This window comes from Petromyzon marinus, chromosome 7 (assembly GCF_048934315.1).
Source record: "Petromyzon marinus isolate PM22_M1 ecotype Great Lakes invasive population chromosome 7, UKy_Petmar_22M1.pri1.0, whole genome shotgun sequence".
NCBI lineage: Eukaryota > Metazoa > Chordata > Hyperoartia > Petromyzontiformes > Petromyzontidae > Petromyzon > Petromyzon marinus.
The window spans coordinates 14,488,388-14,501,588 of record NC_133673.1 but is presented as its reverse complement, the minus strand read 5'-3'; the positions used below and the strand labels follow the sequence as shown (position 1 = coordinate 14,501,588).

General features: G+C 52.8%; 1 protein-coding gene across 1 annotated transcript in view; it reads left to right on the top strand.

Moving 5' to 3' along the window:
• Window positions 1-13,201, top strand: part of CREB3L1 (cAMP responsive element binding protein 3 like 1) — a 58,539-nt gene that overhangs the window by 32,292 nt on the left and 13,046 nt on the right. The window contains exons 3-7 of the mRNA XM_076065185.1: window positions 7,061-7,464; window positions 8,052-8,136; window positions 10,528-10,712; window positions 11,678-11,827; window positions 12,852-12,910. Coding sequence (XP_075921300.1) covers window positions 7,061-7,464; window positions 8,052-8,136; window positions 10,528-10,712; window positions 11,678-11,827; window positions 12,852-12,910 — 883 coding nt within the window. The remainder of the gene's footprint in view (window positions 1-7,060; window positions 7,465-8,051; window positions 8,137-10,527; window positions 10,713-11,677; window positions 11,828-12,851; window positions 12,911-13,201) is intronic.

Genomic DNA, 13,201 nt, shown 5'->3' with positions numbered 1-13,201 from the left:
GTTATCGAAAAAGACAAAGCGTCGGCTACGCGGGGGCGTACCTGCGTGTCTTTACACAGCCTGGACGTTCTCGTGTTTTCATTTTTTTCCGCATGGGAGGTTCACGGTTTGGTGGGCGCTGTCTTTGCATAACCGGATTTGCGTTTGAAAGAATCTCCCAGGAAGGACGCCGCACCTGGCGAGAGCGAGCGAGCTCGTGCCGCGGCTCGGTAACCGCGAGAGCGATGTAGAATGCCGGGATGGGGTGGTGGTCTTGGTGCGGACATGCAGCGGTGACGCCGGTCAGAGTGCGCACAGCTTGTGCACACGAACACAAAAAGTCGCTCACAAACGATTTAACTCGCTTGTTTGCACCATCGCGAACCGCCACCCCACGACCTGTTGTTGCCGTGCTGACGGGCGGCCGCGTCCGGAATGATCTCATCAGCTCGCCGGCCTGCACACCGAGCCGTCCGCTTCCTGCTCCGTGCCCTCATTGCGGCGATCAGATTTCACGGCGGTGCAACGCGGCCCTCGTCGGTCAAATCCGAGAGCGAGCGAGCGACCGGTGGAAGGCCGTCGGTTCCGAACGCGGCCGGCTCCAGGCGTTGTTGGAGCGCTGGGGCCGCCACCGCTGGGGTCGCCACCGCTGGGGCCGCCACCGCTGGGGCCGCCACCCCTGGGGCCGCCACCGCTGGGGCCGCCACCCCTGGGGCCGCCACCGCTGGGGCGGCCACCGCTGGCATCCTGGGCTTTTATTTCGAGTTTCAAACACCAGCGATCGGATGGTCTCGGCCTGGTTTGCCTCTGACTTCACAAAAGAAAAAACATAGATCTAAACGTTAACTTTCGTCACTTCATTTGGCTGTACTTATTCCAGTACTAAGAATAAAAAAAATGGTTTTACTGCCATGCGACAAAATAGTTTTTCTTTGCGGCAGCGGTGTGCGTGGGAAAGCGCTTCCTCTTGCGTGTGGACCACACAAGGCGCTTGAAGCAACCCCACGTGTGATTATGCGATTCCACTTTCTGCCCCCTGTGTTATCGAGCACACAGCACACCGGCTGATGCGCTGTTCTCTGCAGGTCCCATACGGAGTCTGTCTCTTGACTTGACACTGATCAAAACAAATTATCTGGTGATGCTGCTGATGTTGCCGCGTTGACAGTGGTGCAAAAACAAAGCTCAAGACAATAATCAATGACGTGGTGACCTTGAAATAAAAGATTTATAAGCGGCGATGTGTCCTGACATGGCCCTTCTAATTCTCCTTCATATTCTTCCTCCTTCTCCCTCCTCCTCCTTCTTCCTTCTTCTTCACACGTGAATAGAGAGACAGAGTTTATGATAATAATTGGGGGGGATTGGACTTTACATGACAGCGACGGCTCATTCTTGACTACTATTGGAGACGGCGTTTTCTATCTACGTGACTTTGCCGAAAGAACCAAGAATATGAATATAAAAAAAACAAACCTCAACAATTATCTGACACTCGTTTCCAAAAATGCAACCTGGTATCGCAAACCCTCCCGTCCCCCGTGGCAGCCCCCACGGCGGCCTGCGCACGCAGCACCTTCGTAAAAGTACTCGCTGTTCGACCCCGAAAGCCTCGGGTCCAACGGTTGCGTGAGATTGCCGCCCTTTAAACGTGCGGATGACGCGACGGCCCTCCTCCCACCCCACCGGCGACGATCGGACGACGCTTTACGATTCTGCCTCCGCGAGGAATTGTCAGCGTCTCGGGGGCAGGGTGCGGCCTCCACATCGTTTGATTACCGCTCGCGGGCAGCTCCTCCGTCCAGCGCCGCCGCGCCCAGCCTCTCGCGATTCCCTCGACGGCTGGCAGGGGTCGGGGGGTGTTGGGGTCCGCCGTCCCTGATGGCCGCATGCTAATTGAAAATGCCCCCCGTTATTAGCCCGTGGCAATTTTGTTGTCACTATGGGAACACGTGGCTTTTACGTGATTTTGTTTATCATCGGAATTCCGTCAGTGTTGTCGGTGATGTTCTAGCCACTGTTGGATGAAGGCCCCCCCCCCCACTCCCTCCGCCCCCACCGTGGTGTTTCCGTGACATGCGGTCATGTGCGTCCCACGATCCAACTCGCCGCGGCCCATTAGCTGATGTCATGGCATCGTCTCCACAGTGGACATACTCTCAGTTGGCTTCTCCCTCCTTTGGCGGCCATTCAATCGCCAGTCTCGACCACGGCCATCGTTACTTCTGGTCGTGTATCCTGCTCATGGTGGTGAGATGTTATTTCCCTCGCCTGTTATGCAGGAGGTCGTGGGTTCGATCCCGACCCTGACGATGCCTGAATATTTGGAGTTTACAGGTCTCTCTTCCCGTGGTCGTGTGAATTTTTTTCCGGGTCCTCCGGTTTGTTGCTCCAAATTTAGAATCAACGTGCGTTCAAGATTATTTGACCTGCTATAACTTTCCACATGATAAGCCACTTCGTTGAGCTATCATTTGTGATAGCCAAGTCACTTCTGAAAAAGAGCTATAATTATGGGCCTTACCTGGTAAAAATGAAAATAGCTTAGTTTTTAAATAGATTAGTTTACTTACTCTTTGTGACAGTCAACACAATGTCCCTAATTTGCATTTGTTAAATGGTTTTCTCTTTCGTTATCTCAATGTCGTGCCAACCCTGCGTTCGTTTTTTTTTCTCATTCAGAGTCCACGTGCGTCATCACGGAATGACAAATCTCTCGCACTTCTGCGTGTTGCTCAGTTGGCGTGAGTGTTTTCTGGTGTGTGCGTGCAGCTTCCAGTCCTTGCTATCCCACCCCCACCCACCCATGATACAGCTCTCCGCGATTCACAACCGTCAGGTGCGTGCGGTGCGCAGTGGAAACATTTGCATATGGAAAAAAAACTAAAGATTGGTATTCTTATGAACGAGGCGCCGGTTACGAGATTGATATTCTTATAAACGAGGCGCCGGTTACGAGAACCGAAGTTGAGAAACGTTGATCTCGGTCTCCGAACATGATGGGGGGCACGTGCTAGTAGCTACATTTTGTTCTTGGAGTCAGGATGCAGCTTTCCTGACAATTGCCCCAATCTCGAACGTGTTTGCCATCCTAGGAGCTGTTACTTAAAACCTCCTAATCACAATCCAGGCTTCATTAGTGTCCAAATAGCAACCACGCTTGGCTGGAATCCCGTCGCCAACGAGACCGGATTCCTCGCATTCCTGACCGGACTGCTGCTCTGTCGATTTTGTTCGTTTGAACGATGAGCCGTGGTGTATGTCTCCTAGCCCGAGGAGGGACCTCATGCGAAAAGCGACAGCTTTGCTGGGACGCTCGACCAGAACACGTGCTGAGGCTGACTGTCCCTCCGTCTGTCAGTGCCTCCCCCCTCCCGACAACCTTTGAACAGCCACATCCACTCCATTAGCAGCACCGCCGACACAGCGAGCGGTTTCGCCACTCTCCGATACTGCTTTGGCAGTGGTGTACAGGCGCAAATAAACAAAAGTAAACTCAACACGCTCGTCAATAAAACCGTGGCCTTAAAGGGAAACATATATATAACAGGCGTACCTTATACCGGAGTTGGTAGTGCCTTATGCTAATATTCCCGACCACCAAGCCGGCCCTAGCGACGCTCATGTGTACATATGGCGAGTGAGAAATGAAGCCGTGTACTAGAGACCCTTGGTTGGCATGAGGCCAGGAGCATGGCGCACGCCAAACAGCGTGTCCAGGTGCGGCCTCCACTGAGCGAGCGCTCTCACGCCTCCCCCGTTGCACGCGGCTCACGTTTGCGCGCACAGCCACTCGGCCGCTCGCCCTCCACGCGGCGCCGAGAGACGCGAGTGCAGACAATGGGGCCTTTCACGCAAAACCTGGGGGCAGCCAGGCTTCGAAAAATAGTGTTTTTTGACATTTTTTTTCTAAAAAATAAATCTATACATTTTTTGACATTTTGACTGCGCCGGCGTGGGCTGCGCCGCGTCACGCGCCCCGGCCGCGCGCCACCACCGCTCCCGCTCCTTGGGCCGGTGCCGTGGTCTTTAAGGAGAATGGTGGATGACGTAAATAAACGTCGCTCACGTTTCGCGTTCGCACCCCCCGGACGCTCGGCAGTTAAAAAGCAGGAAGGTCTTGGGGCGTTGGCCGCGTGGCTTTATTGAGTCGCTGCTCCGCGTGGAATGCGCCCGGTCTCGTCGGATCCCAGAAGGGGCCTAGCCTGCATCGTGCACGACTGGCCGGGCCGTCGTAAAAAAAAAAGTGTTGTTCTTTATTAATCAAGATTGTGGAGCTGCACTGCGTGGGCAGCAAGAGGGTAGGTGCGGCAGAAACCATCGTTGCAGCATATGTCTATGCTCCCCGCCTTTGCCGATCCCTGCTGCTGACCAGCGTGAGGCTATAGTCAAATCGTCTTCCTCCCCCCCCCCAACGACCTGTGCGGTGTGCCCGATGCCTGCATCCCTGATCCAGCAGTGGATTGACCCGAAGGGCTGTTACGAGCACGCGTACGTACCGGACTGCGCGGGACGTATTTATTTATTTTGGACGGCGAGAAAACGTGACGTGCAGTCCGCGCCGCCGCTGCCACTTTGCTGCTGCTGCTGCTGCATGCGATGAGTGGCACAAAGGAGTGGCGTTGTTGCCGCGGAGGAAACGCTTCCCTCCCGGGGTGGTGGAGCTGTCCTCGTCGATGGAATTTGCTTTTTTTTTTGCCTCTCGCCTGGGTGGGGAAATCGCCGGGTAGCGCAAAGTGAGAATTTTGTGACACGGTCGCAAAACCCCGACCTACCCTTGCAAACGCAGCTGTGTGTGGTGGGGGGTGGGGGCAACGGCGGATTTGCCAACTCCTTTGAAAGTGGAAGGTTGGGGACGTGAACATCACGAGGTGTCGCGAGATGTCGCGAGACAGACCTACCAGTGTTCGAAAACTGTCGCGAGACCATCGATCGAGCACGATGCGAAGTACGTTGATACGGGATCCTTAATGCGTACCTGGAATCGTGTCGCCGGACACAATTTACCAGGTGTTAGACATCGTACACCAATACAGGATCCTTAATGCGCACCTTGGAATCGCTCCTAAATCTGCACAATGCTGTCTGCGGTGAATAACAAACAATCAAAAAAGCCTCAACAAAATATACTGTGGCCTTAAAATGAAAGAATATACGGTGTATGCAAAAGGCATTTTAGGCAATGGCTCTTCTTCATAGCACATCGAGAGAGTGGCCGGAGAGACGGGAGCGGATAATGAGAGCTGGAGGCTGCTACTCGTTTACTCCATGGGGCATGATGAGAATTACGTAAAAAAATGTTGTTTTTAAATCGGCAACAAACAGTAGCTATTGAGTTTACCGAAGACAAGCGCTTCATACGTCACACAAAGTATCGCCAAATAGACGCGTTCATCCTGAAAGTCAAATGATAAAATGTCGACGGTCGCTATATTCGTCGGGAGGCACTTCGACAAAAAGTTGTCGTGAGGGAAACCCCCCCCCCCCAAAAAAATTGTTAAATTATTACAACAAAAACCGTTAAGTTGGCACCAGTGGAGCAGCAGGGGTGGATGGTGGAGTGACAGAGGGCAGCAATAGCGGGGTGGAGGGGCGTGGGGGGGGGCAGAGGGTCTGGGCAGCGACGGGTGGCCAAACAACACCGGCGGGAGAGGGGGTGGGTGACACGTGAGCGGTGGGTGACAGGATCTGAGCGAGGGACAGGATCTGAGCGACTGCATGCGTTTGGCACCGAGTACACAGCAGACTCCCCTTTCATATCGGCACTGTGCCCTCCTCCTGTTTGCACGCGGACACAGACACCACAAAGGGATGGGTCAGCGGTTGTGCGAAGTCGAGCCACGGATCTACAAGGCATGTCAAAATTAAAATAACAACAATAATAATAATGTTATTATATTGTCCATAATAGAGGGGGGTTTGTTTTGGGTTAGATCGCGTAAATATAAATGTGTCGTTAAACCCGCCACCACCACCCGACGCAGCCAATGAGTCAGGTTTGTCACGTGAACAAACCATGCCAATTGTATGCTATTATTATGACGATAATTATGGGTGATATCGATAGTTTGAGTGTTCCCAATAGTTTGAGTGTCGCGAGCCTTGCCCCTCTTTCCGCTCGGGGGAGGGGGGGGGGTAAACTCTCGATGAGCATCAATGGAGAAGATTACGACGAGGATGACGACGATGATGATGATGATGATGTTTCTCCGGCGGCGGTGCTCATGCTGGAACGTCGATGGTGCTTGTGGGATTGGCGACGTTTTGTGTGCGCCCTGTTTTCCGTCGCGCGGAACGATTCGACGCGCTACATCTGTGAACGCAAGTCGTTTTTGCGCAAACTCGCCACTCGCGAAGGAAAGAGTCTCGCCTCAATGGACCCCCCCCCCCCCCCATGCATGTCAAAAGACAACACGTGTAAGGGGCGACGTTTCGGGCAATGGCCCGTCTTCATGGCACGCCATATCGTATTGTTTAATCGCAAAAAAAACGAAAGACAAACAGTGCAAATAAAAAACGTAAAAAAAGTTGGTGCAGGTGAGGTTGGAAACCCAAGAGGGTTTATTTAGAAAACCACACCAAAAAAAAAGAACTATGTGTATACAAAATTGATTGATCAATCAATTATTGTTTTATATTTTTATTATTTTGTTTCCCTTCTACGTGACTTTACTTATAGAACCAAGAATATAAAGCATACTAATTTCAATTAAACATGTTAAACTCGGTGTTCAAAAAAACATGTTTGTTATTGCGTGCGTATGTGTGTGAGAGTTGGCATACATGGAGGAGACTGCTGGGTAGTTTGCCTCATCAGGCTAACCCGTAGTCTATGCTTGAAGTTATTGAAAGATGATGATACACTGAGATTTCAGAAAGGTGGATGAATACAGAGAGCTGCTTTTGAACAAAATGCATTGAGGCCTCCGGTCAATGTGGTCTTGGTTGTCATCTTGGTTCTGGTATTGGTTGAGGTAGTTGCCGGGGGGAGGGGGGGGGTGGCGTCGGGCAAGCCCCGGGGTCAAACTTCTGACCGCACGCTTGTTTGCTTGCTGTCGCGCTGACGCTGTCGACGGTGCAGACCTGGAGGACGGCGTGTGGGCCCTGGGAATGGAGCACGCTCGTGCTGCCACCTTCAAGCCGGAGCCGCTGCTGCCGTCCGACAGCATCGAGTTCGACGCCCCCGCCGCCGCCGCCACCGCCGCCACCGCCCTCCCGGACTTCACCGCCGCCTCCGCCGGCACGCAGATGCTCGCCACGCCGGCGCCGCTCCCCCAAGCCGGGCCGTTCAACCAGAACTGCAAGAACGTCGCCGGCAGCGGCAACAACAACAACAACAACGGCGGCGGAGGTGGAGGTGGCGCGATGGCCGCCCAGCACACGAGCGGCGGCGGCAGCGCGGCCCCCGGCACCAGCGCGGGCTGCGGCGCCGGCCACGGCAACGGCAACCGAATCGGATCGCCCGTCCCCACCAACGTGACGCAGGTAGACGCGGGCGAGGCGATCCGACGGGGTGCATGGTGCGAGCGAGTGGGTGGGGAGAGAGCCCCCCGCTTGCCCTCGGTTGAGAAAGATAGCGGCTCGCTGTTTTTCGCGAGAGGAGCGCGGCGAACGTTCGTCCCGTTGGGGAACGGTGGGGGGGGGGGAGGGGGGGGCGGCTTCGTCCGCTGTAGCTTTGCCGTTAGAAATGTAGCGAATGGGTTCGCAGTTTTAGTTTGTGGAGTTGTGGAAAATGTCGATGCGTGTTGGAGGACGAGAGAAGTTTTGACCGATATCTCTTGCGCAACATTTTCGGTGCCCTTCTCCTAAATGCTCCCCTGTGCGAGGCTCAACGAAAATTATTCATTTTAATCCTAGCCGTGTTGTGATGATGGTATTAATTATCATAAAAAGTGTTGTTGTTGATTATGATAATGCCAATAGTGAAGATGATGACGATGTTGGTGATATCTGTAATGATGATGACGACGACGATGATGATGATGATGACATCGATGATGATATTTACGATCACGACAATGAAGATTGGCCGATGATGATGATGATGACAGAAGCGTGTTGCATTGTTTCAGACCAAGCCGTGCCCGCCCAAAGTGTTGCCAAAGATCAAGATTGAGCCGAATGACGTGGAGCAGTTCCTCAGCGCCAGTGCAGCAGGTGAGGGGTGCCACGGTGGTGAGATGTTAACTACCTCACCTGGTATGCAGGTCGTGGGTTTGATCCAGACTCTAATGCGTTGATATTAGGAGTTGTCTCGGGGTCCTCCGGTTTTTCCTTCCACATTTCAAAATGTGCGCTGAGGGCATTTGGCCGCTAGAAGTTTCCACGTGAAAGCCACTTTGTTGAGGTATCATTTGTGGCCAGGTCACTTCTGAAAAAGAGCTACATAGCTCAGTGGGGCCTTACCTGGTAAAAAAAATATATGCCTAATTTGTATTCCCTTCCTATGAGTGATGCTGTAGCTATTGCCACTCAGCTCTCAGGCTCTGAGGAATCGACAATTAGCCAGAGTGGGCTCAGGGGAGATAAGTTAATCCGACTCATTCCCACACGCGCGCGCATGCGCACACACGCGCGCGTATAATCCATTGCAGGTAGAACAATGCTTCGTGTGATATGGCGAGGTGCTCTGATCCGAAGAGGAATGCTCGCGTGTGCACGTTCGCCAGCGTCGCTGGGTTCCGCTGCGCGCCCCCGGGGTTGTTTTGTGACGAGCGAGCGACCCACACACACGTTTCCATGGAGACGCAAGGCCCAATGCCTGGCTCGCTCATTCTAATTGAGCCGGGCTCCGGCTGTAATGGCTTTTATCGCCTTTTTGCCGTCGCCACAGAGAAATTCTGTAATTCTCGAGGAGAGAAGAGAAAAAAAAAACAAAGCAACGCCTAAATTTATTGATTATAGTTAAGCGCGTGTGTGGTATTTATTTTGGACTTGGGCTTCCAAAATGGCTTTGTGACAAGAGGACAATAACGCGTGAGAGTGTGCGTGCGTTTTGGCGGCGGTTAATTTTTGTTAATGCAATTCGTGAGGCAAAATATCGTCAACAAAGTGTGTGTTTTTTTGTTGTTGCAACGTTAACCGTGCGATGGCAGTGGCTACACAACCACCCACACCAAAGACCGAAGCGTGACTGGCTGCGACGAGACAAAATTACTGCAGATAGTCTGAATGAACACGCAGTCGAAGACACATTACGAGCATTATTAGAGGATGCCTCGCACCGAGGAAAAGCAATGGGGGGTGGGGTGATGGGGGGGAGAGAAATTGCCCGCCCCTCGCACTGACATTTAATGAAGGTCAAGCCAGTTTTTTTAAAAGATATTTTTTCACGAGAGTATTTTACCTGGGGGGCTCCCGCGAGGGTGTCCCTTCCCGTGGGTGGGGGCGTTCGTTGACGAGACGGGGAGACGAGAGACGAAATTAAATCGGCAGACTGAGACTTGGGTAAACTTTCACATGACGTCATCGGCTAGCCCCGTGGTTTTTAACCTTTACTGCAGCCTGCAACCTCGGAAAGGGCATCTCGCACGCCCAGGACGTGTGTGCACCCCAGGTTAAGAACCACTGGACTAGACTGATACAGAAAGAAAGAAAAAAACGGACTAATTGTAATTGGTTGTACCATAGCGTGGCATTAAAAAAGAAACAATTCCCCCCATGTCTTACGATGACACTATGCTGTTCTTACAGTATCAACGCACGGACATTCTCACTGGCAAAATAAAGCGGATGTCGAGTGAAACGTGCAGTGTAGCGATCCATCGCGGGTTGACGTGAGATGTGTCCGAGGGGCCACAGCAGTGCAGTTGAACATTTACATCACGGACGCATTGCACGCACAGCGTCCAGTTCATTGGGGTGATGTTGCATGCTAACCTGCTGCATGTGATGCGAGTGTTGGCGGGCAAATTGAATCCTCACAATTATAGATGCACGATGGAGTTGAAATAAAATCATTTGTCCTTAAAATGTGGGCACCATCTGAAAGGAATGTTTAATTTCATTTTACTGCTCTGCAGACTTCCTCCGTTGTGCTGCGCTTTGGGGGTCGTGCCGCGCGTCCTTCAGGCGATTCGCTCCGTCTCAATTATTTTCAGCTCCTGAAGAAGCTCCCAGCGCACGGAGCGAAACGTCGGGACATCCCTAGCTCTCCGTTGCGTTTTTGGGTTGTGCCACGTGTCGTTCGGCACGACGTGGAAAATCCTAAGGGCACCGTGCCGAATAACCCGAAAATGCAGCTCAGAGCTGCGTGGGTTTGTTTTAAAAAAAATCTACTAAAGATGGTGCGCACGCGCGCCCACGTGTACACGTGCCCACGTGTACACGTGCCCACTTGTACACGTGCCCACGTGCACGCGCGCCCACGTGTACACGTGCCCACTTGTACACGCGCCCACGTGCACGCGCGCCCACGTGCACGCGCGCCCACGCGCGTCGGTGTAATCGCGCACACGCGTGCCGCTCGTCAAAATTCCGTGCGTCTGCCTTCTTCTCACCCTCCCTCACCCCACACTCTGTGCCCCCCCCACCCCCCCCTCCCAACAGCGCTGGACAGGGTTCACCTCCCGCCCACGCCCCCCAGCAGCCACGGCAGCGACAGCGAGGGCTCTCTGAGCCCCCGCTCGCTGCCCCCGTCCAGCCCCGTGCGGGGGGGACAGCCGGGCCTGAAGGCACCGGCACGGGGTCCCTCCTCCGCCCTCTCCAACACGACGCTGCTCACCGCTCCCCACGTTAGTGCCGCCCCCCTCGAGCGTCCGATGATACCTGGGGGGGGAGGGTGTGCGGTGTAACCAGCGATCTGTTTTAGTCTGGGACGGGAGTTATTATGGCGCCAGGCCGCATCCATCTCTCGGCTCATTCTGCCCTCGTCGGGAACACATTGGTCAATGGCGTTGTGCGGCCTCAAGAAGAAATATATATAATTGGTGACGTTTCAGGCAATGATCCTTCTTTATACCAAGTACAAAAATTCAATGTGCTATGAAGGGGCATTACCCAAAACGTTAATTGTGGCTACTCCTACCTCTTGCAAAACATCTGTCCAGCATGGAAGAGTAGGCCAAGAACCTAGTGAGCAGTTAATTACGTGTCCATCGGCCGATGGGTTTGGCGATATTTAGTCATCATTCCATGATCAATCCACTGCTGGAAAAAGCCATCAGTAATTTGGTAGTTAAAGCCCTCCTTGTCATTATGCACGTTTATTATCAGTCGCGTGCCGAAATTAAACTCGTTTTGGAAACTGCGACTTGTGATTTGGCTTCACAAATCTTGTATATATAAGTTCGTTCGTTCGTTCATTCGTTCCTTTTCTCAGTTCGCTTTTCCTGCTGCGGCCATATATTTCAGTTGTGCAAGTATATTTTTATATCACATTTAAAACCGGTACTGAAATAACAACGGAGAGTTTGGCATCGGCCATCGGTGGTGGCGAAACAGTCGAGAGAAGGAACTGAATCTACGGGGGGGGGGGGAGGGGGTGACGGGGGGGGGGGGCGACAGGGTTGCGAGGGGGGATGAGGGGTGGGGGTCATCGGGCAAAAAACTACAACAGCCTTGGAGGAGGCACCCCCCCTACTCAAACTTCGTCCGGCCTTAACAGAGTGGCGCTGACACGTACAGTTGCACGTTGAACTCCCTCTCACACCATGTCACGTAGCCGACCCGTGCTAATCGGGGGTGCGACCGTTTGCAGAAGCTGCAGGGAGCCGCGGGTCCCCTGATGTTGACGGAGGAGGAGAAGAGGACCCTGATCACGGAGGGGTACCCCGTCCCCACCAAGCTGCCCCTCACCAAGGCCGAGGAGAAGGCCCTCAAGAAAATCAGACGGAAAATCAAAAACAAGGTTGCTCGCCCACCCACGCTGCCACCGCTCGCCGCTCGTTGCCGCTCGTTGCTTGTTGCTTGTTGCCACTTGTCGCTTGTTGCTCGCCGCTTGTTGCTCGTTGCCGCTCCACCGCGGTGAAAGCGTTTTGCTTTTGCGGAGGGCCGTGTGCCACCGTCACTTTCCAATTTTTTACCGAATTAAAGAAATCGGCCCAAATTTTGTTTGAAATAGCCTCATCCGCCTCCCTTACTTGGCAGACTAAGGCCCCATTCGCAGAAGGGTCCTGCATTCGCCTCGCGCCACGCAGGGACAGCTGCCACCGAGGGTGGGGAGAAGGGGGGGGGGGGTGGTCCCTTGGCAAAACTGCAGCAGGGAAGTACAGATCATCTCACCCATTTTAAAAGGGAGAAAGGCATGAAGTTGGTCACTGTGTATCTTGGCCGTTTTGTCACAGCCATGGGTCTAAAACTGTTTGTTTATATTTTTGCAGCAGCCATAGATTTCGATAAAAAAATGAGTCGTCGAGTAAAAGTTCAACGTTACACCCTGTTAGACTGCTCTTAAGGCGCCATGGTTGAAGCACCAGCTCCCCACTTTGTTGTTACATTTTGTGGTGTTATTTATTTATGAACGTTGTGGTTCTATTTTTGTTTTGCGATCGCGTGCCAAGGTATGCATACTTGACTTTGCGCAATAATAATGAAAATAAATATCTCACCAGAATTTTGGCCGACTCCTTGTCGAACCAGGTTTATATTTCTTTTTCCCGCTTAGTGTTTCGGGTTCGTTCAGCTTGACCGTCCGACAGTTTCTCTCCGCGTGCTGGGAGCTTCTTCAGGACCTGTTCATATTCGGGTTCGGTTCCTGGAGAAGCCCCCAGCAGATGGAGCGAAACGTCGGATGCCGCCCCCCCCAAAAGGACCCACACGCGCCGTGGTACATCCCGAACGTGCTCCGGAGAGCCGTACAGCGACGGCTGCGAAAACGAACGTTGACCGTTTTAATACCGCTTAATTTTTTTTGTCATGTTTGCGCCGTTCAGATTTCAGCACAAGAAAGCCGAAGGAAAAAGAAAGAGTACGTGGAGTGTTTAGAGAAAAAGTGAGTGCGTTCATTCGTCACATTTTTCGGACAAGGCCGTTTGCACTACAGCGACTGGAATCGACGTGGGGGTGGCTTTGGGAAAGAAAGAAAAAAACACATTTTTATTTTCTTTGACTCTTTCGGTAAAGTCACGTAGATAGGTTCAAAGAAAATAACAAAATTCTACGACGTTTTGATCGCAACACAAGCGGTCGTCAGTGAGCTCGCCATGGAGGCCGCTCACCGATCTTACAATCTTATTTTTTTTTTACCTGGCAGCCCTTTAATTGGTGGAAAACCTACCACTTA